Source organism: Rhodofomes roseus (genome assembly GCF_022264815.1).
Source record: "Rhodofomes roseus strain CIRM-BRFM 1785 chromosome Unknown C8Q71scaffold_3, whole genome shotgun sequence".
In the NCBI taxonomy this organism is placed as follows: domain Eukaryota; kingdom Fungi; phylum Basidiomycota; class Agaricomycetes; order Polyporales; family Fomitopsidaceae; genus Rhodofomes; species Rhodofomes roseus.
The window spans coordinates 656,833-678,907 of NW_025952959.1; the positions used below are offsets into that span (position 1 = coordinate 656,833).

The following is a 22,075-nucleotide window of genomic DNA, read 5'->3' on the forward strand; positions in this document are numbered from 1 at the left end:
AAGTCCTCACCCCTAATAGCTTGCCAATAGCACCCGTTTAACGGAGACGGCCTGCGGGATCGAGTCGTAACTGAATCGCGATCATGTGACTGTGACATAACGCGCTGCCTCACGCTCCCCTCTCGGTCTAAGTTTCAGTCCTCCGGACGCACACATCCGCGGACTAGATGTCGGAGACTCGCACCATGACGATCTTTCAATTCTACTACTCCCACTTCACGCCAATTCGAGGCACTGCTATCTACTTAGGAGTCTGTCGCCAAATTGTGTCCCAGCGAATATTTGCTTTACGCTATCTGATAAGCTGTGAAGTGGGCTATCTTGTGCTTGGATGCCGGGACGGACTGGGTTCAGGAGGTGCGAGGCCCGTCTATCAGTGGCATGTGCCTGCCTGACCACTGTATATAGGAAGCTGAGACGACGAACTGCGAGCCGCGTGCCTCTGCGAATCTTCTACAGTGATCGGTTTCTCTGTGCTCGGCAACCCACCGTCCGTCGCAATACCTATCAGACATGGCACAACAGGTCAAAGTCGGAGACGTTAACGGCATTCCCATCATCAGTCTCGCGGCGTTCCTCAATGCGTCCAACAAGCAAGCCGTCGCAGAGGCTATGCTTGACTCTTTCAAGACGATTGGGTTCGTATATCTAGTTGATCATGGCGTGCCCAAGGAGAAGATAGACGGGATGTTCGACTGGGTACGTTCTCCATGTCGCCGACAACGGTGACTCACATAGCTCATTGCCCGAGATCACTAGTCCAAGAAGTTCTTCGCCTTGCCAGCGGAGACCAAGATGCTCGCGCCCCATCCCCCGTCTGGGACGCATCACCGTGGTACGTCTGTCAATCGTATACAAGACAGCTTGTCAATGACGTGCTCTTATAGGCTATTCTCCCCCCGGCAAGGAGAAGGTCGTCCAGCACATCTACGATGAAAAGGAGCTCGCGAAGATCCGTGCCAAAGCTCCGGATGCCAAGGAGAGCTTCGAAGTTGGCCGAGAGGAGGACGCAGCAATGACCAACATCTGGCTCCCTGACGGGGTATTCCCTGGTTTCAAGGAGGCTTGTCTGGACTTCTTCTGGGTACGCGTGGAGCGCTCACCTTCGGGACATGTCGATTTATCCGCTGTATGACGCTAGGTTTGCCGAGAAGTCGAACTGACAATACTCCGTGCCCTGTCTCTTGGGTTGCACCTCGAAGAGGGATTCCTAGAGAAGTTCCATACCGCGCCCGACAACCAGTTGCGACTCCTGCACTACCCCAGGCACGTATACTGGATTGATTCATTGCGTCCTCACATTGCTCATATCAGCTACAGCGTCCGTGTTGACGATCTCGAGAGAGATGAAATTGCTCGTATCGGTGCCCATTCCGACTTCGGGAGCATTACACTGCTGATGCAAGACAACGTTGGTGGTCTCGAGGTCGAGAATCCCCACAAACCTGGAGAGTTCACGGTACGTTTAACCGCGAGCACTACGTAGGCATTGCCTTACTGATAATTGACCAGCCTGCGACCCCTGTTGAGGGTGCAATTGTCGTAAACGCGGGCGACTTCCTCATGAGATGTTTGTCTTCATACTTGGTGGCAGAGCGCTTAATGTAAAATTGATGTTTCTGTACCAGGGTCGAACGACATGATCAAGAGCACCATCCACCGCGTCCGGGCCCCTCCGAACGCAAGCAAGGAAGGTATGACGCCGGAGCGTTACTCTATTCCCTACGTATGTTGATCCGCTCTGTTTGTTTTACTCACATGCTGACGAGTTGCGATTAACAGTTCTGTTCAGCGGTACGAGACTCATGGCGTTCACGTTGTGACAACAGGCTGACAAGTACACAGGATTACTCTCGCACCGTCGATTGCTTGCCGGGAACCTTTACTGAGAAGAACCCGAAGAAATACGACCCGATCTCAGTCAGTCTTACACCTCTTAGCCTATTCACGAAATCTGACATTCTTTCAGTCTGGTCAATACATTATGTCTCGCCTAGCGGCAACGTACTAAGCCCAGGTATTGAACCTCGGTGAGAAAATTTCTGTAGATTTGGATGCTTGTGAAGTATCATGTAACACCAAAGCCGACGAGTTTTGGTTCGATGTATGACTATGGCGAAAAGGAATATTGGCATACATTATCTTGCTTTCGGCGCGTGCACGAGGGTTCGTAGGTCGTCATTAGGCTCGAATGATATCATATAACTTTGACTAAACTTTGACTCGAGTTGTGTTCTTTGCCGTAATACGCGCGCGGCGACTTTTGAAACCGTCGCACCGTGTCAGAATATCTTGAGATGCTCCGAATTTGCTTGCTGGCCCTTGTATTATAAGCAACAGGAGCATATATAACACTGCTTGTACGGCTCGAGGCAGCAGGCTTCTGGCTCACTACCGTGTACAGCTGCAAGATTTATGCTGAACGCTCGGTCACGTGCATGTGCGACCAGAGTCTGCGCCTCCATCGACGTCCACCATCCTCGACACCCCGTCCCGATTACCTCATCATCCTGCTAAGCACATACGAGTACTTCAATACGCCGGATACTATGAACGCCACTCGTGCACCTCTTCCCGGGCCTCGCGGCGTAAAGAGGAAAAGAGGCAAGGTACCAGAGCCATACACTGGCACCGTAGACTTTCACTGACTCTTAAGCTAGGAGGCGACTGTCGATCCAGGCAAAAAGATTCAAGGCAAACTTGTGGGTATTTCCGTCATCTGGTCTATGCCCTGGGTGCCCATGAACTCAGCTTTATTAGCATCACGGTCTGAAAGCCATTCGCAAAGTCGCGAAGAAAGAGAAGATTTTCGAGATCCAGAAACTCATCAAGAAGAGTAAGGATGTAGCTGGGAAGAAGCAGGAAAACGTGGACTACGATGAACAGAGGGTCATCTTGAAGGTACGTGGATCAATCGGTGTGTATGTACGTCTAACAACAGTCCCTGTGCGCGTAGGCACTAGACCCTGAGCATGCCGCACACCTAGCAACCAAGACGAAGATAGGGAAAGACAAGTTTCTCTCCCAGAACGACTTCGTCAAAGCCGCGGTAGAGGCCGAACTGTCGTCTGGAGTGCTGGTGCTGTCAGAGCCCGGCACGACGGCAAGCGTTGTCGAGAGTCGCTTTCTCAGCTCGAAACGTATGGCCGCAGAGATACAGAAAGTGCTACAAGTAATGAAGGACGAACTCAATGGAACACCCAGAAGTAAACCCGTGGACGCTGCTGCGCCATCGAAGAACACGAGCAAGAGTGAAACCACCGTCCAGGTACGCAACGGCTCGTCTGGTGCAGACGACGATGAGGAGGAGGAGGCGTCTGAAGGGGGCAGTGAAGTGGGATCTAGAGAAGAGGATGGGGCCGGATGGGAGTCAGGCGATGTGGTCGGCAGCGACGCTGGTGACGGATGGGAGTCGGGTTCCGTGGACGACACAGCGGACAACAGGGGACGTGTCGCAGCACAGGGTGCGGCACTGTCTGACGGGGATGACAGCGATACGGACTCGAACGAGGTGTCCGATGCGGCATCGTCCCGTACAACCAAGCGCAGAAAGCAGCTTGATCTCAAGGCCGCTGCAGCGCAAGCAACTGCCAAGGACCTCAAAGGCAAGTCTAAAGCATCCACTGCCGAATCAACGTTCCTGCCCTCGCTCTCTGTCGGCTTTACTCGAGGAGACTCCGACGCTTCTGATTGGAGTGACGCGGACACAAACGTTGCGGATGGTGTACGGAAAAACAGACGCGGCCAGCGCGCCCGGAGAGCGTACGTGCGGAGTCGATATCTACACTGGATTGTCACTCATTCACTCACTCACATTCAGTATCTGGGAGAAGAAGTACGGGAAAAACGCGAATCACGTCAAGAAGGCGCATGAGGGCGATGCGCGAGACGGACAGCGACGGCCCTCAAATCGCGCAGATTCGTATGGAAAGGGGGGACCAAGGCAAGGTGGAGCCGGACCGGATGCGAGACAACGTCGTCCGGGACCAGGTGCCTATCCAACTTTGCGTCCGTTCAGCAATGGTACGGGCTCGCACGATAGAGGGTTTATCACAGCTGGCCCTCCTCTTGCGCGAGCGCAGCCCATGGAAGACAAACCTCTCCATCCGTCATGGGAAGCGAAGAAACGCCTCAAGGAGAAGCAGAATCCAGTCGTTATGCCCGCACAGGGTAAAAAGATCACCTTTGCTTGACGGATCATTGTGTGTAGGATCATTCCACTGCGTCGTGCACTATGATTCATACTATTTATGATACATGAACGCGTCAGATTGGCGTCGTCTTCGTTATTTTCGTGCGTCTAAATTCACTGAGCGATGTTCCGAATATCGAGCGGATATTCACGACAAAAGCTCTCCTGGGTCGTTCAGATTTATCCGAGCGTAACTGGTACACACATATGCATATCGACGCGGGTGGTATGTACTTGAGTCGCCAAGGCACAAGGTAACAATAAGTGATGCAACCGTCAACGGTATGAGGTATGCGTCTAGAGCGGACAACACAGACTCATCTACATGAAGCAAATGTAGCAAGGAAAACCCAGCGATAGCGCGACAGAACAAACCGGATCAATATTTCCTGCAAATGTGCCTCTTTCCGCCGTTGCTCTGCAGCCTACAATCTCTTGAACACCACATCTCGCCACACCTCGGACAACATGGGAAGTTGTTGCCCACTGTGTGACAGTTCGCGCACGCTGTCTTGACGCAGAATCTGGACTGATCCTCGAGCGATTCAAGCACTGGATGCAGGGGCAACGGCTTCTGCCTAAAGGTAGGCGAGGGCGAGAACTCGCGCGCAGGAGTCACCGGTCCGGCGGATGAGGGGGCAGTGGGAAAATAGTCGGAGTCTGTGTACGAAGAAGGGGTGCGACATATAGATGGAATGGGTGGGGAAATCGAAGGTGGCGGCGAATGGCGCAAGGAGGAGCCGCGGACTTCGCGAACCTGTACCTCGTCATATGTGTAGTCTGGGTACGCATGACGAGGTGCGCGCGTAATAGAGAGGGGCAGAGTGTCTGGGCGCAGCAGAGACCGCAGCGAGATGCCAGACGAGTTGGTCGGCACGAAGGAACCCAATGTCTCGGTCTCATCCTCCGCGATATGCAATACTGCGGGAGCGAGCGAAGGTGTGGACACCAGGGACGTGAGCCGCGGGCGGACAGGACGTCGTCGCGAATCTGGAAGTTCAGCGGTGGACGCTGCCCGGACCCGCGAGTTCCTGTGCGGCGAATGACTCGTCTGGTTGGCATTGGGAAAGGTTTCGGAGCGCGAGCGAACATGGGGAGGAAGCACGGAGCGTTGCGTGACCTCTACCTCCGGCGGGCGAGGACCATCGCGAGTGGCGGAGGTCGGAGGAACATCCATTGACGAGCTATCTCGACGCGAAGGGAAGGGTTGATGCGCTGCTGGGAGTAGACCACCACTGCCAGACGGGTCCGTCCGACGGAGACTAGAGCCTGAGCCAGCAGAGGCACTCACTGTGTGTTGGTCTAACCCTGCTGGACCTGCCTATGTGTTTGTCAGTACACCGAGTAGATTACCGGAGTACCAGTGACTAGGCGTGACAACGTACTTGGAACAGAGAGCTCGGGTCTCTCGCGACGAAGACGGCGGCCATGACAGGGCGGTGGCTAGTCGCCTGTAGGAGCGAGTCAGCCATTGTATTTATATGCGTCTCGAGCAGTACAGTAGATGATCAAGTCAAAAAAGATAGAAGAATGGGTGTCACACGACCGTACTTACAGGCGTCTCGCTGACAGCTTCTACGAAGCGTATGCCGGTCAGTCGTTTACGAGATGATACAAACGAACTAGACCGCGTTATCGTCTTATGGACTTCGGGCGTGTCTCCTTCAGGGAATAGTTGTTTGTATCCTTGGAACTTGAGGGTGGAGGGGAGGTACTGGCGCGCGGAGATATGTATGGCGGGCCTTCTCGCACTACGATCACGTACACCGGCGCTGGGTCTCCACTTCGTACGCTTCACTGCGCGGCGAGGATCAGTGCTCTCTTCGCTTTTCAGATCTGGGGGGATGTAGGGAGACTGCGAGAGGGCAGAGGTGTCGTCAGACAACTGGTCACAGTCGAGATGGTAAGTTATAGAAAAGTGACAAACAATCACGCGCTCGAGCGCTGTATGAAAAATCTGTGGCTGGAGCCTGTCGGACAGTGTCGGTGGTCCAGGACCTGGACAGTCCACTGTCAGGGACAACCACTCCCGCGGCTGCGATCCTAGTGTCCTAATCTTATCAGATACTTCCCCACCCTATCTCTGATTCTGACTGTGGGGCACGGCCTCCGAAGGGCTCATCTGAAGACCGCCGACGACCAACCAGTCAGTGCTATCAGTTTGGTTGGGCATCTACGTGTAAGTACGTGTGAGTGTTGCAGTGACTGCGGATGTTCTATAGATACAAATGCGAGTAGATAAGGCATGCATCCGAAAGGCCGTAGCGGTCTACGCTAGGAACACAATGCGTAAGAGATTCGATGAGAATGCTTGCGTGTGATGATGCGTGGAAGCTAGGAAACTATCGTCGGATACGGGGACCGGACGGTGATGGACCTTACATGGCAATGGTGCCTAGTCCCACCGCTCTCCTTCAACCTACAACCCCTCGAACACCACGTTTCTCCGCATCTCGAACAGCTCGGAAAGTTAGCGCCGTGTCTTTTGCAGGTCACGCAAACAGCTGACGACCTGAACCTTGATTGCTGTTCTAGGTCTACCAGGGTCGGTCGGTCGTGCCCCAATAACGGCGAGTGGTTTCTCGGGGTCGCGGGTGCTTCGGAAGACGAGATCGTCGAAAGAGAGTCCGTGGAGGGTGAACGACGAAGGTTTTCGACCGGTACAGCGGAATGATCGGCTTCCGCTGTCATGGAGGTTATATCGGACGATATTGTGGGCGCGGCGTCACGATCAATGGGGTTGCGGGATAGCTGAGGGTTTGCCGCATTTCCAAGAAGCTTGCGAAGCGTCCTTTTAGCGTCGTACGATGAAGGGCGAGGAAGGTCAGGAGGCTGAAGGGCTTCGTGGACGTGTAAGTCAATTGCCAATGCCGCTTCGACCTTCAACGAGACCGGTGTTTTGAGAGCGGGCGCGAAGAGAGTCGAACTTTTGGTGCTCGTGGATGTGGTGGTGCTCTGCGGTGACACTGTTTGCATCCGGGCGGTGCGAGCAGCACTGGCCTCTTTTGCGGTCAGACGACCTCGGGTTACCTGCTGCTCACGGGTCAGGGCAACACCGGTTGTGTACGTCTTCCTTACTCACCGAGCTAGCAAGCGCCTCAGAAGCGCTGCGAGCATGACGTGGACGTTCGGGGGTATGTCTAGACAGACATCCTAAAATTTGACGAGAAGCCCATCAGCTGGTGGAAGAAAGCCGCTGTGATCGACCAGTACCTTGCCGTGGATTGCAGCATAAATGGTGCATCTCTGAACTCTCCCCGATTTCGCGCAGAAAGTCCTCAAAATGACTGCGAGGTTTCGGCAACGTAGGCTCTGTATGATGCGTCCTCTGCGACATATTTAGTTGCATGTTAGACGAAATTTGGAGGGGAAGTACGAACCTTGACTGCGGGACGTTTGCTAAATGAGCTCGCCGCCATAGATATTAGTACGCTGACGAGCGTTGAGGTGGGAAGGCAAGGTAGCAGTAGAGCTCTGCGGGACGAGGACAACCTGATGCCCTCGGTACATGTTTCGTTTTATCTTGGACGCATGAACTGGGTGCGTCGCTCACTGAGTGGTCACACGAGCTACCTGAGCACAAACCCGTGTCATCATAGAAGCTGACGGAATGACGGGCCCACTCGGACGAACTGCGGACGTACCAGTATGGCCAATAGATAAGAGAAGATCTGCCCGCATTCAGAATTCTACCCCGCATCGGCGCGACGTACGTAGCAGTCGAGATGCACGAGAATGCATCACCGCTTGTGTACGTAAAACATGCTCGCGGCCGGTCATCCGCGTTTATGCAAGCACCACATCTATCTCCCCACGAAGTGGCACACGACCACAACCACAGCCAAGCCTCGAGATGTTGGAGAGCCTCTTGACCAAGCAAAGTAGTTGTGATTAACGACGTACCACACCTAGGCGCTCAGTCGGCATCAGCGGTACGGCCGATGCCGTTCCGGCCCAGTCGTTCTGTAAAAGGCAATTTGCTACGTTCACTTGCTTCTTCCAGCGTCGACACTCCCGCCTCAACCGGATGCGCCTTAGGCTACACTATGAGCTCCGAGTTGATCCCGAGCAGTGCTTGTAGCAGCGCCGGATGCTTATGCGGAGCTGCTGTTCTAGCATTTCGTTCGCTTGTGTTTCGTTCATCTCGAGGGCCTAGTTCCACAGCCTAATCCCTAATTTCCTGGTCATCGTCCTGGCCCTAGGATATAGAGTATAGAGGATCGTGGCACAGACGGTACGGTACTTCACATGGACTAGCATCGATAGGTCTAGGTATCCGAAGACGGGATGTATCTTCCCCGGCGGTGGTTGTCTATACCCGCGCAATTGAGCAGTCATGTCGCCTTTTTGGTGACAAGCTCGCCTTCGATTGCCGTTAGAGAACGATGGCGGGATTTGTACGTGCCATTTGGCCACATGGGATGGTAGCGCGGCCAAAGCCTAGAAGATTCGAGACAGTAAGTTATACATATCGAGGTGAGCTTCCTAGAAGGATCGTCGCGCTACTTGAAACGTACTGTACTCCGGAGGATTGACGTGAACGAAAAGGACCCTCCCTGGTGACTGCTCTTGCTCTACGTCTCTCTGCATGACCTAGATTTACACCTCAGTTTGCCTGCATCGATGGCGCAGCTCATTGATCGCTCCACGCTTCGCCGTAACCTGCAGCTGGACGCTACCCGCCCGTGATAGGGGAAATGTTTTTGGGTCTTTGAAGGTAAGTTACTCCCGGCGATTTACGACCACAACGGCACACAGAGCAGGCCGCCTGCATGCGAGGGCAGCACTGGCCGTAAGCGATCGTCGTCGCGCCGCATCCACCTGCAATGAAGCTGTAGGGCGAATGTGCGTATTCTTTGCCATGACTGTCGCGAACGTGCGCTCATTACTCACCGCCAGCCCCGCCGCGTTCACTTGTGACCTGCTCTTCATCCCACGACATCGTTCACCCTGCGTCCTCAGCGTATCATATGTATGGTGCAGGATTATGGTTAACTCCATGTTACAGGTGCACTGTGGACACCGTCTCGAAGAGCGCTGTCCACCGCTGGCCGCCTTACGACCACATCGGTAATGCACATATTCTCCCGTTGTCGACGTCTTCATATAGGATGCTTTCGACGCCTGTGACGCAGCCGAACGTCATACGCGACTTCCCGATCTCATTAGAGCGGGCTCTGCTCGCTATCGCTGCCGCCCCGCAATCGATGATGTGTCTCGATGAGTAAAGCACTCGGGAGCTGGAACGTGTTTGCCAGAAGGGGAAGTGAACGGTGGGAGGCCGCAGTGCGTGCAGCCGACCTCTGGGCTCAGGCCCTCCGGCAAGTCAGGGTTTAGTACGACCACGATTCGGCGGGCGATACCCACTGCCCTGGGGCTTCTAGAGGAGGGCCTACTTTATACTAGTGCGTCGTTGATACGTTCATATGGGGGCCTGTGTGCAAGCTCATGATGACAGGAATGCCTAGATCTGTGGCCTTGCTATGGCGGTGGTCTTGCGTGTGAAGCGGACGTCCGTCGCACCACTGCGCAGAGCAGCTTGCGGAGCGCACAAGATATTCCTGAGCACTGACGAAGCATGAAACACAAGAAAACGAGGAATGTGGCAGTATATCCCTGCGAGGGCACTGACCCACGCCGCCCATCCACGGCTAGACCTTCAATTTGCGGGTCGGAGTCGGTCGTGAATGTACCTGAGGGGATGCCTGGCAGCTGTTAGTAGTATTCATGCTGTTATTACTGGCCAGAACCTGTTCCGGTCTGCTTCGTGCTCCTTCGCGCGCGCGAGAGCGCAAGGGTTACTTGTAAGTTAGTTGCACAATGCGCGCGCGTCCGTGTCGCGGTGTGGCGGGAATATTACTGTCACGTGCGCGCGTCACCGGGGTGCGCGCTTGCCCGATGCAGCCTTCGTCTTGAACGTCAAGGAGGTCGTTCTGCCACCGACATGAACGGCGGAGAGAATGCCTCTCGACGCAAGGTGGCACCCCCGCGGCCTGCTCTCATAACCCCGTCCGCCTCGCCTCCCCCTAGCTCGCGTCCACTCTCGCTGGGCTGGTCCAACATCTCCGCAGATCGGCCACCACCCACAAAGCGACGACGACTCGGCTCGACGCCCTCTAGTCCCTTTTCTGTCTCTACCCCTACCTCGTCTAGTGTGGGCCCTAGCGATGACATACACGAAAGCAGAAAAGCGGCTTCGCAGCGTCTGCTGAATACTTGGGCTGGTCTGGCGGAGCGGTACAACCGTCCGCTCGACGAAGACGATATCATCGACTTGCGCGATGGGAGCATCATCAAGGACCGCGGTGTGCTTCGCAAAGTGGCGAAGAAGTTTGAGATGGGCTGCTTCGCAGGCGACGACGTTCCCTCCGACACGAACGACGCGAGCAGCGACTATGGCGGGGTACACACGGACGACGACGTGGACGAGTTGGACGCGTTCGCACCGGGTGCTGATATCTCAGGTGAGCTGGAGCTCGAGAGGGAGAAGCGTCAGGTACCTCCGGTGCAGGCGAGGAACCCTGCAGACGCGGAAGATCTGCGCGAGTTCTTGGAAGCGGAACGACTCCGGAGGGAGCAGTACGGCGAAGAGGAGGACGAGGACGAGGTCATTCAGCTGATGTCTCTTGAACGCACTCCTAGTTCACGTAGCAGCTCGGAATGGCGGGATTCGTCCGTTCGTGATGAGCCAGAACTCGAGGATAATGACAGTAGGGTCTCCGAAGACGAGAAGGACGACCTTCACGACGTACCCAAACGACCTCCGTCGCCGCCGTCTACTAGGACACTCGCAGAGGACGACGAGTCCGAGGATGAGTTCGCCACCTGGGACTTTGACACCACTACCCCCGTTCAACCTGCGAAGCCACCACCGCGACCACCGCGACCTCGTACACCTGACGATGTGATCGACCTCACCGATTCGCCTGAATCTTCTCCGTCGCGTGCTCCAGCCTCCCGTGGACGTTCCAGAGTGCCCGCTCCTTTGGCGAGCAAGCAGACCGAGCCTGCGCGAGCGAAGAGTGTACCAAGAGGGAGGTCAAGAACTCGTGCCACGCCGAACACCTCCGTTGGTTCAACGAAGGCTCACACCCCCGCAAAGGCTCCTGCTCAGTCGAAGACCGCTGCTCGTAGGAATGGCAGTATGCCCCCGCCTCCTGTGCCCCAGCGCGCCATTGAGCAACTTGTTACTCCCCCGCCATCCTCCTCCTCAGCCATCGACAGCACGCCAGAAAGTACTGTCGCCTACACTACAAAGAGCCCTACCCCTTCTCCCTCTCCCTCGCCGCCTCCACCGCCTAAAACAAGGCCTCAACCTCGACCCCGATATAAAGGCGCTTTGTTAGCGTCTGGAGGCACAGTCCCCAAGAGTTCTCAGGCCTCACCCAGTGTGCAAAATGTGGAGGCTGTCACCCCGAAGGCCCCCAGGTTCAAGCTCGTACCAGAAGTAGTGATCACCTCGCGACCGCGTTCCGTAAAGTTTCCCTCACGAGCTCCCTCTCCACCACCCGATACACAAGAACACACGGCTGACGCAGGTGGATCGCACGTTCGGGCTGAAGTGTCCCGGAAGGGTAAGGCCAAAGAGACGAGCGATCCTCGTCAGAACATCGCGAACGAGACCGATCGTAGGCACACGCAATCATCGACGAAATCTGCGAGTCTACCCAATGTACCGATCACGAAAAGGGCCGTTACCCTCGATGCTAATCAAGAGGAATCTGACTCCGAGGTCCCATCACCGCCTCCGCTACCGAAGGTGCGCAAGCGAAAGCGTGTTTTGTCGTCATTGTCTCTATCAGAGACGTCCGACAAAGACGATCCCTTTCCGATGGTCACACCGATCGTACCCTCTCGACCACGACTCCAGGATGGACCCGGGCCGTCGTCACGCCGTCGTACACCAAAGCCGGTGCGTAAGCCATCGCCACGGATTGACGACGACGATAGCGGTACGCTGCACTATTTCCGAATGCTCGCGGATGGTATCCTCATCATGATTTGCGCTACGCAGACGATGCTGCACTGGAACCCCCGCCGCCTCCGCCGCCACCACGCGCCCGTACACCGCATAGGCCTCTGCCACAGACGACCGGGTACTATGGAGCCCCTCCACCATTATCCCACACACCCCGACATCACGACTCTTACGCTCCGTATTCGCCTGCTGGTGGTCATGACCCTGAAGCACAGATGAGGTTCGCGCAGGCAGCGCATTATTTATCATATATTATGAGCGCGGCGGCAAGTCTGCCGCCTCCAACCGGATACCCGCCCTTACCCTTCCCGAGCCAGGCGCCGCCATGGCCACCATGGACCCCGGCCCACCGATCACATCGAACGCCGCGGGATCGACGGTCAGACACATCGTCGCCAGGCGCGGGCCCGTCAGGGTCGGCGTCATACCACACTCCGTCACATCCACACCCGTACCCGTTCACCTTTGACCCGTCCTACTCGAGCGCCTCACTGCCGCCTTCGTCGCCTCCTGCGTCGTCGGAACCGTCGTCTCCGATGGAGCGCTCGTCATCGCTTGCGAGAGGCCGCAGCAAGTCGCGAGGCAGGCGAGTGTCCTTCAAGCTCAACGGCGACGAGAGACCTGTCCTTCCGTCTCCTCCCCGCGCCAGTAACGACGACGAGGAGTCGGACGGCGAGAGGACGGTCGCGTCTCGCAGGAGCCAGGGCCGTGACACTGCGACGAATGATCGGCCCACGGTCGCTCGGAAAGCGAAGAGCGGGGTGTCCGGCCGTGCAAACACACCAGCTGTGAGGGCCGATAAAGGGAAGACGAGAGCTGACCCTGTGGAGGACTCCGAGGATCCCGATAGCGACCGCGGCCGGAGAGAGCGCGGTCGCACGCCCGGCCCTCCCCCGCACCGAGGGCGAAGCGCAGCGGGACGTGCCGCTGGGAGAAAGACGTGAGGGTGTGTATGTCGCTCGTGGATGCGCGCAGTGGTCGCGGCCTGGTATGGCGAGTATGTGTTTGATGGGTAGTTTAGTGTAGACTGCAGTGTACTACGATCACACAGCGGGGGATCGAGGGAGAATGAATGACATTGATCGGCTGTGCGCGGATGGTCGAGATAGGCCCATGGGCGGCGCCACACCTGCCTTTTGCGGAACTCACCACCAAACCCCACCTTGCGATTTTCGCCGCAAATACTCGTCAACAGCCCCTTGACTCGCCCACACGACCATCCGTCCGTCCTTCCGCCGGCTCGCGTCTCCTGCTCGTCCTCCTTCTGTCCCCGGCCACACTCCTCCACGAGCTCTGCCGCGCCGAACCTGTGGACGAGTCTCACTGATCTTGCCGCGTACGCATCTGACATCAAGAGCTAAAGATGGTGAGTCCTCGCCCAGTCCGCACACTCCGGCACTCATGTCTGCGCCACGGATCTGCAGGGTCAAGTATTGTCTATGCCCGGTTCGTATACCGCAATGCGTGCAGTGTCCGAACGCATCGCTCATATGTTTTGCAGCGACCGACAAGACGACGGAGAATGGTGGAAATGATTACTACTACTACGGGCTGTCTGAGATGCAGGGGTGGAGATTCAGTGAGTGTCGCCCCTCCCTCGTGCTGTCGTGCTCTGCAGCGCGAGAACACTGCCTGATGCTGTCTGCGGGGGGCAGAGCGACCTGTTATCAGGCGAGCCTGACATACTTTCATCTAAGCCATGGAGGACGCGCACACGATCGCTCTGAATCTCGATGAAAGCGGGGATGACTCGAACACGTTCTTCGCCGTGTACGACGGTCATGGTGGTGCGTTGACTCTTCTGCCCTTGCCACGCCCCTTGACCCAGACCCTCTCCTCCTGAAGGCGGTGCGGCGGCGAAGTACGCCGGCGAGAATGTACACAAGAAGCTCGCGTCCGACGATGCCTACCAACGCAAAGACTATCGTGCGGCGCTCAAGAATGCGTTCCTGGGCACTGACGATGACATGCGAAATGGTAAGCTCCACTTTCTCGACACGGGTCCCCCATGTACCTAAGACGCCACGCAGCGCCCGAAATGCGGAGGGATGGATCGGGATGCACAGCAGTCGCAGCACTCGTAACAAAGGATAGCAAAATCTACGTTGTGTGTGCACTCCGTCAATTGGGTAGTGTCATTGTGACTTATCGTTCCGTAGGCAAACGCGGGTGACTCGCGATCGGTCATTAGCGTAAAGGGGGAGGCGAAACCGCTCAGCTTTGACCACAAACCTCAGAACGAAGGTGCGATATACTCAGACGTGCTGATTACCGTGATAGCTGACGACGACTTGGTGCAGTTGAGAAGAGCCGAATTGCGGCTGCTGGTGGCTACATTTCCTTTGGTCGTGTAAATGGCGAGTATCCTCACCACGAATGATCATCGGCGTAGCGTCTAATTCCCACAGTGATCTAGGAAACCTCGCTCTCGCTCGCGCATTGGGAGACTTCGACTACAAACGGAACGAAACGCTCTCACCGGAAGCTCAGATTATTACATGTGACCCGGACATCACTGAGCATGATCTGACGGGCGAAGACGAATTCCTCATCATCGCATGTGATGGTAAGTCATCCTCATTCCTCGACATGTGGACATCGTAGCCTGATGCGCGCATGTTCTGTTTAGGCATCTGGGATTGTCTGAGCTCGCAGCAATGCGTGGACGTCATTCGTCTCATGATCTCCCAGGGGAAGGATCTGTCTCAGGTCTGCGAGGACGTCTGCGAGCTCTGCCTCGCGCCCGATACGAACTCCGGCGCGGGCATCGGCTGCGACAACATGACCATCCTCATTGTCGCGATCTTGCACGGCCGCACGATCGAAGAGTGGTACAAGTGGGTCACCGAACGGACACAGCAGAAATACGGCCATCCGACTCCGGACGAACTCCCGCAGATCTACTCCCCGACCCGGCTTGCTTCCTTCAAGGCAAGACGCGAGGCTTGGGAGGCACGCCGGGCCCAGCGCGACGCGCAGAACGCGTCCGCGAACTCGTCCCCTGACCGCGATCAGCACTTCAGCAGCGAAGGCACTGATGAGAACCTGAGCGGACCCGGGATGTTCGGCGGGTTCGCCCGGGTACTGGGGAGCACAGGCGGCATCTCGTTCCACCCATCCTCGGGGATCACCATGGGGGCACCATTGATGTTCGACAACGACGATGACGACGATAACGACAGCGATGAGGCGGACATGGAGGACGCGATGGGGATCTACCCATCGGGCGAGGGCGCGGGCGGCCATGACTTCTCCGTGTACGGGCGGGATGCGACGAAGAGTCTCAAGGAGCAGCTGGACGAGCTCGAGCGGGAAGGCACGCTTGACGTGGAAGGGGACGTCGAAATGCAGAAGGGCGAGTCGTGGCAGAACGACCCGTCGCTGCAGGGCGAGGCACCACCACCGCCGAAACCGAAGGTCAACGGGGACGCGGCACCGCCGCCGCAGCACTCGACGCCACCAGGCGGGGACGAGCCGAGTCCTGTGGTGAAGGCGGAGGGGCTGCTGGACAAGAGCGAGGACCCCCTCAAGGTGTAGCATAGTGTGACCATACCCGTCCTGTGTCGTGTTTCCTGTTGTCCCGTGTACTGTGTAGCTCAGCTATATCTATTTGTGGCGTCTGACTGTGTCTCATACCTCTCCCTCTCACCTCCATGCCCATTGTTGTCTCGGTGTATCAACCAGGCTAGCATTCCATGATGATTACGCGTACGACTGGAGTTAATACATACATGCCCTCGGTCTCTGTGTATAGTTCGGCAATCACTTCTTTCCTGCATCCTCTCATCGTGACTGGCATATCTGCGGTGTCATAGGACGTTCCGCAGGAGCACCAGCTCGCCTTCGCAGAGGCAAATGATGACAGGTTCAGCATTTGGGCCAACCTTCACGAGGCCGATACCTAGCAGCGGCCCAGCAGACCCGCCCCCCACCTTGAGCACGGCCTGCTTCGCCCACTTCTCCTTCGCTGGTGCGCCACGGTAGACGTATACGTTCCCGCCAAGGTCTCTCGATCCGCTCTCAAAGGCGAAGACCGCCTGCGAAGAGACGTGGTACGTGGAGCGCGTGTCGCGCTTGCTCGCGAGGACGAACGCGAGCGCAGAGTAGGTCGCCGTGTGCTTCCACCCTGGCTTCTCCTCTGGCGCCCCGAGCTCGTACACCAACCCGTCCAGTCCGGTCTTCACCACCAGGCTCGGCCTGTCCGCGTCCGTTCCCGGGAAAGGTGTCGAGAGCACCTGTAGCGGCGCCTCATCGCCATGGCTCGTGCTGTCTGCACCCCCGTCCAAGCCGACGCACGTCACGCACGCGGTGCGGCCCACGTTCACGTCTAGCTCCTCGTCCATCTCCTCCTTCGCGAGGCTCGGCACGCCGCGCCCGAGCCCGAGCCCGCTCGCGTCCTCGCCGCTCTGGAGCGCGGCCGTGTACTTCTCGAGCGCCTCCCGGATCGCGTACAGCTCGGACGGGTCGAGCGTCTCGGGGACCTCCTCGTCGTCGTCCGCCATTGACGATGCCCCGAGCGCGGGCGCGGTCGCGCCGGCCACGGCGAAGACCTGCGGCCAGCGCGTGCCCTCGTGCGCCTTGTCGAGGTGCAGCGTGAGCACGCCGTACTTGCGCTCCGCCGCGCGGTCGAACGTCCACATGCTCGTCGCGGACTGGATGTGGTCCCACAGCGGCTTCATGTCGTACCGCGGCGGTGGGGTCTCCCCCTCGCCGCCCGGCTTGGTGTCGCGCACGAAGACGGTGAGCGTGCGCAGGGAGAAGGCGACTTTGATCGCGTCTGTGGGTGTGCTGGAGGGGAGTGGGATCGCGACTGTGACGCTGTCGGAGGTTTGCGTCCAGGAGTAGGGGGGAGGCTTTTGCGGGGCGTTGGTGGGAGTCGCGTCGTCGAGGTTCTCGTTTGCGCGTGGGATCGGGGCGACTTCGTCGGCTGTGGGCGTGTATGAAGGGACGGGAGCGATGTCGATGGTGCGATAGGACGCGCCAACAAGCATGAATGATTGGCGGGCAGAGTCGTAGAATGTGTAAATGGGGACATCGTCACCACGCCGATGCCAGAGGATGTCAATGGACCGTGTTTGGTCTGCGACTGGGGTGATAGGTAGAGTGAACCGAGCCGCCCATATGTCAAATTCTGGGCTCTTGTGTTGTGCACGACGGTTGCTAGACGTCCCATTGCTTACCGGCTGGACATCCTTAGGATAGTGCTTGGAAGAGAGGATGATGACTGCTGCGTCCGGCGATGTCTGGGCGACATGGTGGATCCTGAAAGGGACGACACCTCTGGAAGAGCCAAAGACAGCGGGAATAGCAAGCTCGAATGTTCCAACAATTTCGGCAAGACCGGTGCTAGGGATACTCAGAGCGTAAAGGGAACCATAGCCGTCCGAGACGAAGAGCGATGTAGAGTCCAGGAACCCCGCAGACGGATACTCGGGCTGGGGCGAGTCGACGTCTGGGGAAGAGATAGGTTTCGGGAGCTCATACAACAGACGTATTCCGGGCTCTAGAGTAGCCTACTTTTGTGTGCGCATAATCAATTGAGGAACTCTGTACAATGGCGACAAGGTAGGGTGGCTTACCTCGCTCAATTTGATCGATACAACTCGGAGCTCACCATCAATGTACGCTGCGCTCTCATCTTGCTTGCAGAGTGCTAGATGATTGTGAGAGATCCTACTCTGCACCTCTTGGAAGGTTACGTGCGAGCGACCGGAGACATTGGTCTGCGACGGCTTGTACTGCAGGCCGTAGTGGGCGACGGCCTGCTCCTGCGCAATTGGAGAGAGCTTGTAGCCTTCGAACCGCGGATTTAGCAGAGAGCGGTTTGGCTGGAAGCCTGACATGGCGGCGCGACACAGAGCAGAAAGAGACTTGGAAACCCTTCGACTCGGAACACTTCGAGGGCTGCAGTGCAGCCACTCTTGCATGACGCAATCGCGCCCGAAATGGAAGGTGGTTTGTCCAAACTACATGTATCAACTTTGGCGCCGAATCAATATGGTGAGATGGCCGAGTGGTCTAAGGCGCCAGACTAAGGAGCTGCTTCAATTCTGCAAACATCTCACGCAATCTGGTCCGAAAGGGCGGGGGTTCGAATCCCCCTCTCATCAGTCTCTTTTTACTTCGTGAAAGCTTCAAGTACATTCCAAAGCATCAGGGACTAGAGCGTGCGGGCGGCGAAGAGGCACCTGGCAAATGTCGATTCGCTCCCCGGAAGGTTGGCAGTCACTTGGTCCCCGAGGCATGCCCGAAGCACGCCCGCTGCTTTCGTTTGCTCCCTTGTTGGATTTCCCACCGCCAGACATACGGCATTGCATCACTGCTGTTCAGCCATAGTAGCGATTCAGATATAGCACTCCTAATCTCATGCCAGTGGTTGCTGTGTATGCGCGATATAACGCGCGTAGAACCATAGCGTTGATCAGCAATAATTGACCATCGCCGATCTTCAGCGAGTGATCGTTCATTGCACTTCTCGAGGGACAAAGAGATGAAATACGAATCCTGGATGATTTGATATTCACCGAGCCACCTCTGAGTGGCGGGATACTGCGTGCTGAGTATCACAGTACGTACTCAAGGAACATTTATGGCTTGTCCGTCGATCGTAGGCCGTCGCGTCACACACTTGGGGAGGTCCCCAAGTGCGTCACACCACAAGAGATCCTGAGAGGAAATTTATTCGCCGTCTAACAAGCGATGAACGGCCTAGTAGTAGTAGCCATTCCGCCTTCCAGCTACGTCCCTTACTGCTTCTTCTTGCCGAACAGCTTGCTCAGCACGCCCTGCGATCCACCCTGCTGTTTGTTGTAGGCCGCCGCGTTCTTTTTGAGCGCCTTCTGCGTCGAGTGGTTCATCTTCCGCATCCTGCGGCTCCAGTCGAGCCACGCCTTCTCGTACTCCTCGTACGTCTTGTAGTGTTCGCGCTGGGGCTGGTCGAGTGGACCACGGGCGACCAGTTCGGGCTCGAAGTACTCCCGTTCGACGACGGAATTGAGGTCCCCGCGTGCCTCTAGGTCTGCGTCGCTGCGGGCCGCTAGGTACTCCCGCGCGTAGCGGTCGAGGATCTGGAGATGACGCTCCGACAGAGAAAGCTCGTTTTCGCTGCGAGCACTACGGTTTGAGGGGACTAAGCGTTAGGAGAAGCTCGAGTCAGGGGGCCTAAGAGCCACTTACGCGAACATGTAGTCATCAATGGGACGGGCCACCGCAACGGAAGCTGCCGCGACGAGGGCAAGAGGGAGGAAGCTGGAGAAACGCATCTTGAGCGAGTACGGTGTTCGGTGTTGGATCTGGGAGGGGAGAACCGGAAGTCGGGTGAAGAAGGACTCGGTGGTCGTCGAATAATTATAGCCGTCAGACTGGACGTAAGAAATCAAGCAAGGCTACCGGCGAAGGACGTCGGTCAGCGTCAACGTCGGCCAGAACACACACTATGATACGCACCAACCGGTGCACTCGCTGTCAATGAGCTCTGAAGCAGAAGACAGAGCTGGGGAGCCAATGCAGGTCGCCTTCCATTATATACACGCTGGTGCGGTCTACCCAACCGGATCATGAGGTACCGCCTGGGTGCCACGCTGAAACGTTCATGTTCACGGACTGTCCGAGCTTCTCTGGGAGCGCTGTTCGATGGGGCGCTGGCGAGAAGCCTTGGACCCGGGCCCCGGTCAGCATACTATACGCATCAGTCAGGCCGCTGTGAGCGGATAGTACATACTTACCGGGTCTCTCAACGTCGTAATGCTTCGCTCCCCGTCAGATTTGCTCCGCCCAGATCCCATCCTCCTCGCACTCCTTTGCAAGATTCCTACGTCCATTGTTGAGGGAGCTGTACCTTTTACGTTCAACGTGGCACAGCCGCGCTGCTTAATCAAGAGATGCACGATTGCGAGGCCGGGAGCGTGAGTGTCAGAGTGATCGGCGCCCGCGCTTTGTGGTAAGTACCCAGTCAGCAGTCAGCAGTCGCTGACATGTTTGAGTGCTCCACCTCAGAAGAAACACTAAGAGCACATACGGGTTCAAGTTGTCCGGAGCGGATCTGATTCTCTCTCACTGCACCAGCCGAGCACATGTGCACCGCTCCGTGGCGCATAGTGATGGATAGTTTCCGACTTGTGCGTCGCCGCCACGGCGACTGCGACCGCTTTTTATGCCTGCTGTCTGCGCAGTCCCTGCACGGCGGAGGCCCAAATTCGCGACGGACATAAGCACTTACCTTGTAATCAGTGCATACCTCTTCATTTCACAGGTCTTACCCTACGATCGCCCAGCGGTACCACCTGAGGCCTGAGGCCTGAGTCAGTGAGGATGAGACGTAGCTGTGAATATCCAAGCATCCCGAGGTACCTAATACGAATTTCATCTGCTCAACATCAATGATGGTACTGATACATACTTGATTGGTGCGAGGGGCCGTTCTTGATGACCGTCATCACTGTGCGATTGGCCTCCGAGTCTGAGTGAAGACCGTCCAATTAAAGTCTTCAGCGAATGAGCCGAAGGTCCTTCAGGTTGTCTAGATATCTGACTCGGAGGTAGCAGTACAATCAACAACTTCACGCGAGCCCTGTCTCCGCATAATGTACACATAATATACAACTCAAGCTGCTCGCGGCCTGTTCTTCCGTCTAAGAGTACATGCTGGAGAATTCCTCGCGGTCATTGGCATCGCGGTTGCGCTCTTCGTCTCGCCGTAGCGTTTCTTGAGCTTCCACCCGAGCGTGCAGAGCCTCCATTTCGGCCTGGGGGATGGTGTCCACTATCCCCATGATGAGGCTTGCAATATTCGCGAAGTTCTGGTTGCGGGAGACCGATGGCAGCCCGTCGGGGCCGACGCCGGGCTGCAACACAGCTTCCGTAGGCCCTCCGCTGGGAACCTCCTCCGGCGGGTCAATGAACGGGCGGCGGCATGTGGGACAGGTTGTTCGCTGGACAAGGGCATCAATGTCAGTATCACCGGACGAGTAGGATGTGAATGGACGCTGCCCGCAGAAACCACAACGGCGGCAGGACAACTCACGCCTTGGTTTACCCAACCGAGCGTACTGCAAGTCGATCCCATGTTGAGCAATGGAACTACACATTACAAGGCCGACCACTCACTCCTTCCGGCAGAAAATGTGTCCGCAGGTATCTACAAAGCGCGTCACACCGAGTTGTTCGACAGGATGGGCCGGGGAATCGAGCGCGAGGGCCATCTCCTCCTCCTCCAGGATGGCCGAGAACGACGTAAGACAGATAGGGCATTGCGAGTCTGCCTCGTCCAGTGAAGCGAGATTCTGTTTCGTCAGCTTTGGGAGTCCCTTCGTAAACTTCTTAAGCTTCCTAATATGCGTGAGTATACGGTCGTGACGCGCTCAGGCAGACTGCAGGACGTACTTGCGGTATGCAGCGTTGCTCTCCAAGTGGGTGAGGATGCCTTCCATGACAAAGCTGGGTAAACCAGCGCGGTCTGCATCGCGCAGTATCTGCAGTCTGAGAAAGTCAGTCATGCTCCGGCGCCGTCGAAGGGTTGGTTGGGCCATGATCTGCTGGTGATTGGTGTAAGGTTCGGCAGCGTACGTAGTATACAGACGATGAACGGTGAGGCAGCGACGAGGGAGGGAAGACAAGGGCAAACGATCGATAGGGATCGAGATATCGACAAGAAGGCGCAGTCTGGCCAGACGCGGCGACGCGCAATTGGGACGCGCGTTTCTAATCACGTGGAACGCGACGCGCGCGGCCACTTCGAACGACCAACTCGCACTTCGGCCGCCTCTGTGTTACAGTGTGTACACCCTGCGGAGGGTCACAATTACGTTTCACTACTCTGTTCATTGCAACCACTGGCATCGGCAAACCCCCTCATGCTTCAGGACCTACTCACTTCTCGCAGCGCACAACCACATCGTCCGCAGATG

The 22,075-nt window shown here is 56.8% G+C and overlaps 9 protein-coding genes and 1 non-coding gene across 10 annotated transcripts; 5 read left to right on the top strand and 5 right to left on the bottom strand.

Annotated features, from left to right (window-relative positions):
- The first annotated feature begins 56 nt into the window (after window positions 1-56).
- Window positions 57-2,216, top strand: C8Q71DRAFT_737615 (Clavaminate synthase-like protein). The gene is made up of 11 exons (XM_047922605.1): window positions 57-357; window positions 409-699; window positions 760-835; window positions 888-1,084; window positions 1,142-1,266; window positions 1,321-1,459; window positions 1,513-1,570; window positions 1,629-1,726; window positions 1,783-1,794; window positions 1,846-1,920; window positions 1,970-2,216. Exons 2-11 carry the CDS (start codon window positions 514-516, stop codon window positions 2,009-2,011), a joined length of 1,008 nt encoding a protein of 335 aa, XP_047782853.1. The 5' UTR covers window positions 57-357; window positions 409-513; the 3' UTR covers window positions 2,012-2,216.
- Window positions 2,217-2,365: 149 nt separating this feature from the next.
- C8Q71DRAFT_337639 (Bud-site selection protein) lies at window positions 2,366-4,382 on the top strand. The gene is made up of 5 exons (XM_047917908.1): window positions 2,366-2,609; window positions 2,661-2,702; window positions 2,761-2,901; window positions 2,957-3,762; window positions 3,821-4,382. Exons 1-5 carry the CDS (start codon window positions 2,439-2,441, stop codon window positions 4,191-4,193), a joined length of 1,533 nt encoding a protein of 510 aa, XP_047782854.1. The 5' UTR covers window positions 2,366-2,438; the 3' UTR covers window positions 4,194-4,382.
- On the bottom strand, window positions 4,356-5,700 carry C8Q71DRAFT_337743 (uncharacterized protein). Its single transcript, XM_047917909.1, has 3 exons — window positions 5,578-5,700; window positions 4,568-5,478; window positions 4,356-4,513 (listed from the first exon to the last, which is right to left on the bottom strand). The coding sequence occupies exon 2, from the start codon at window positions 5,367-5,369 to the stop codon at window positions 4,572-4,574; it is 798 nt and encodes a 265-aa protein (XP_047782855.1). The 5' UTR covers window positions 5,370-5,478; window positions 5,578-5,700; the 3' UTR covers window positions 4,356-4,513; window positions 4,568-4,571.
- A 490-nt stretch (window positions 5,701-6,190) lies between these two features.
- On the bottom strand, window positions 6,191-8,091 carry C8Q71DRAFT_737622 (uncharacterized protein). The gene is made up of 6 exons (XM_047922606.1): window positions 7,837-8,091; window positions 7,746-7,765; window positions 7,573-7,684; window positions 7,406-7,520; window positions 7,275-7,345; window positions 6,191-7,225 (listed from the first exon to the last, which is right to left on the bottom strand). Exons 3-6 carry the CDS (start codon window positions 7,609-7,611, stop codon window positions 6,527-6,529), a joined length of 924 nt encoding a protein of 307 aa, XP_047782856.1. The 5' UTR covers window positions 7,612-7,684; window positions 7,746-7,765; window positions 7,837-8,091; the 3' UTR covers window positions 6,191-6,526.
- Window positions 8,092-10,115: 2,024 nt separating this feature from the next.
- On the top strand, window positions 10,116-13,281 carry C8Q71DRAFT_737634 (uncharacterized protein). Its single transcript, XM_047922607.1, has 2 exons — window positions 10,116-12,144; window positions 12,207-13,281. The coding sequence occupies exons 1-2, from the start codon at window positions 10,137-10,139 to the stop codon at window positions 13,112-13,114; spliced, it is 2,916 nt and encodes a 971-aa protein (XP_047782857.1). The 5' UTR covers window positions 10,116-10,136; the 3' UTR covers window positions 13,115-13,281.
- C8Q71DRAFT_737640 (PP2C-domain-containing protein) lies at window positions 13,273-15,839 on the top strand. The gene is made up of 10 exons (XM_047922608.1): window positions 13,273-13,536; window positions 13,595-13,616; window positions 13,672-13,749; window positions 13,868-13,957; window positions 14,016-14,147; window positions 14,201-14,277; window positions 14,330-14,414; window positions 14,471-14,527; window positions 14,587-14,736; window positions 14,800-15,839. Exons 1-10 carry the CDS (start codon window positions 13,534-13,536, stop codon window positions 15,705-15,707), a joined length of 1,602 nt encoding a protein of 533 aa, XP_047782858.1. The 5' UTR covers window positions 13,273-13,533; the 3' UTR covers window positions 15,708-15,839.
- On the bottom strand, window positions 15,840-18,064 carry C8Q71DRAFT_737642 (uncharacterized protein). Its single transcript, XM_047922609.1, has 2 exons — window positions 17,750-18,064; window positions 15,840-17,683 (listed from the first exon to the last, which is right to left on the bottom strand). Exons 1-2 carry the CDS (start codon window positions 18,011-18,013, stop codon window positions 15,980-15,982), a joined length of 1,968 nt encoding a protein of 655 aa, XP_047782859.1. The 5' UTR covers window positions 18,014-18,064; the 3' UTR covers window positions 15,840-15,979.
- A 105-nt stretch (window positions 18,065-18,169) lies between these two features.
- Window positions 18,170-18,280, top strand: C8Q71DRAFT_t17. Its single transcript has one exon. It is a non-coding gene; the product is annotated as a tRNA-Leu (tRNA).
- A 382-nt stretch (window positions 18,281-18,662) lies between these two features.
- C8Q71DRAFT_904323 (uncharacterized protein) lies at window positions 18,663-19,487 on the bottom strand. Its single transcript, XM_047928847.1, has 2 exons — window positions 19,347-19,487; window positions 18,663-19,283 (listed from the first exon to the last, which is right to left on the bottom strand). Exons 1-2 carry the CDS (start codon window positions 19,430-19,432, stop codon window positions 18,917-18,919), a joined length of 453 nt encoding a protein of 150 aa, XP_047782860.1. The 5' UTR covers window positions 19,433-19,487; the 3' UTR covers window positions 18,663-18,916.
- Window positions 19,488-20,627: 1,140 nt separating this feature from the next.
- On the bottom strand, window positions 20,628-21,820 carry C8Q71DRAFT_737658 (uncharacterized protein). Its single transcript, XM_047922610.1, has 4 exons — window positions 21,552-21,820; window positions 21,276-21,497; window positions 21,193-21,217; window positions 20,628-21,100 (listed from the first exon to the last, which is right to left on the bottom strand). Exons 1-4 carry the CDS (start codon window positions 21,695-21,697, stop codon window positions 20,801-20,803), a joined length of 693 nt encoding a protein of 230 aa, XP_047782861.1. The 5' UTR covers window positions 21,698-21,820; the 3' UTR covers window positions 20,628-20,800.
- Between the last annotated feature and the right edge of the window lie 255 nt (window positions 21,821-22,075).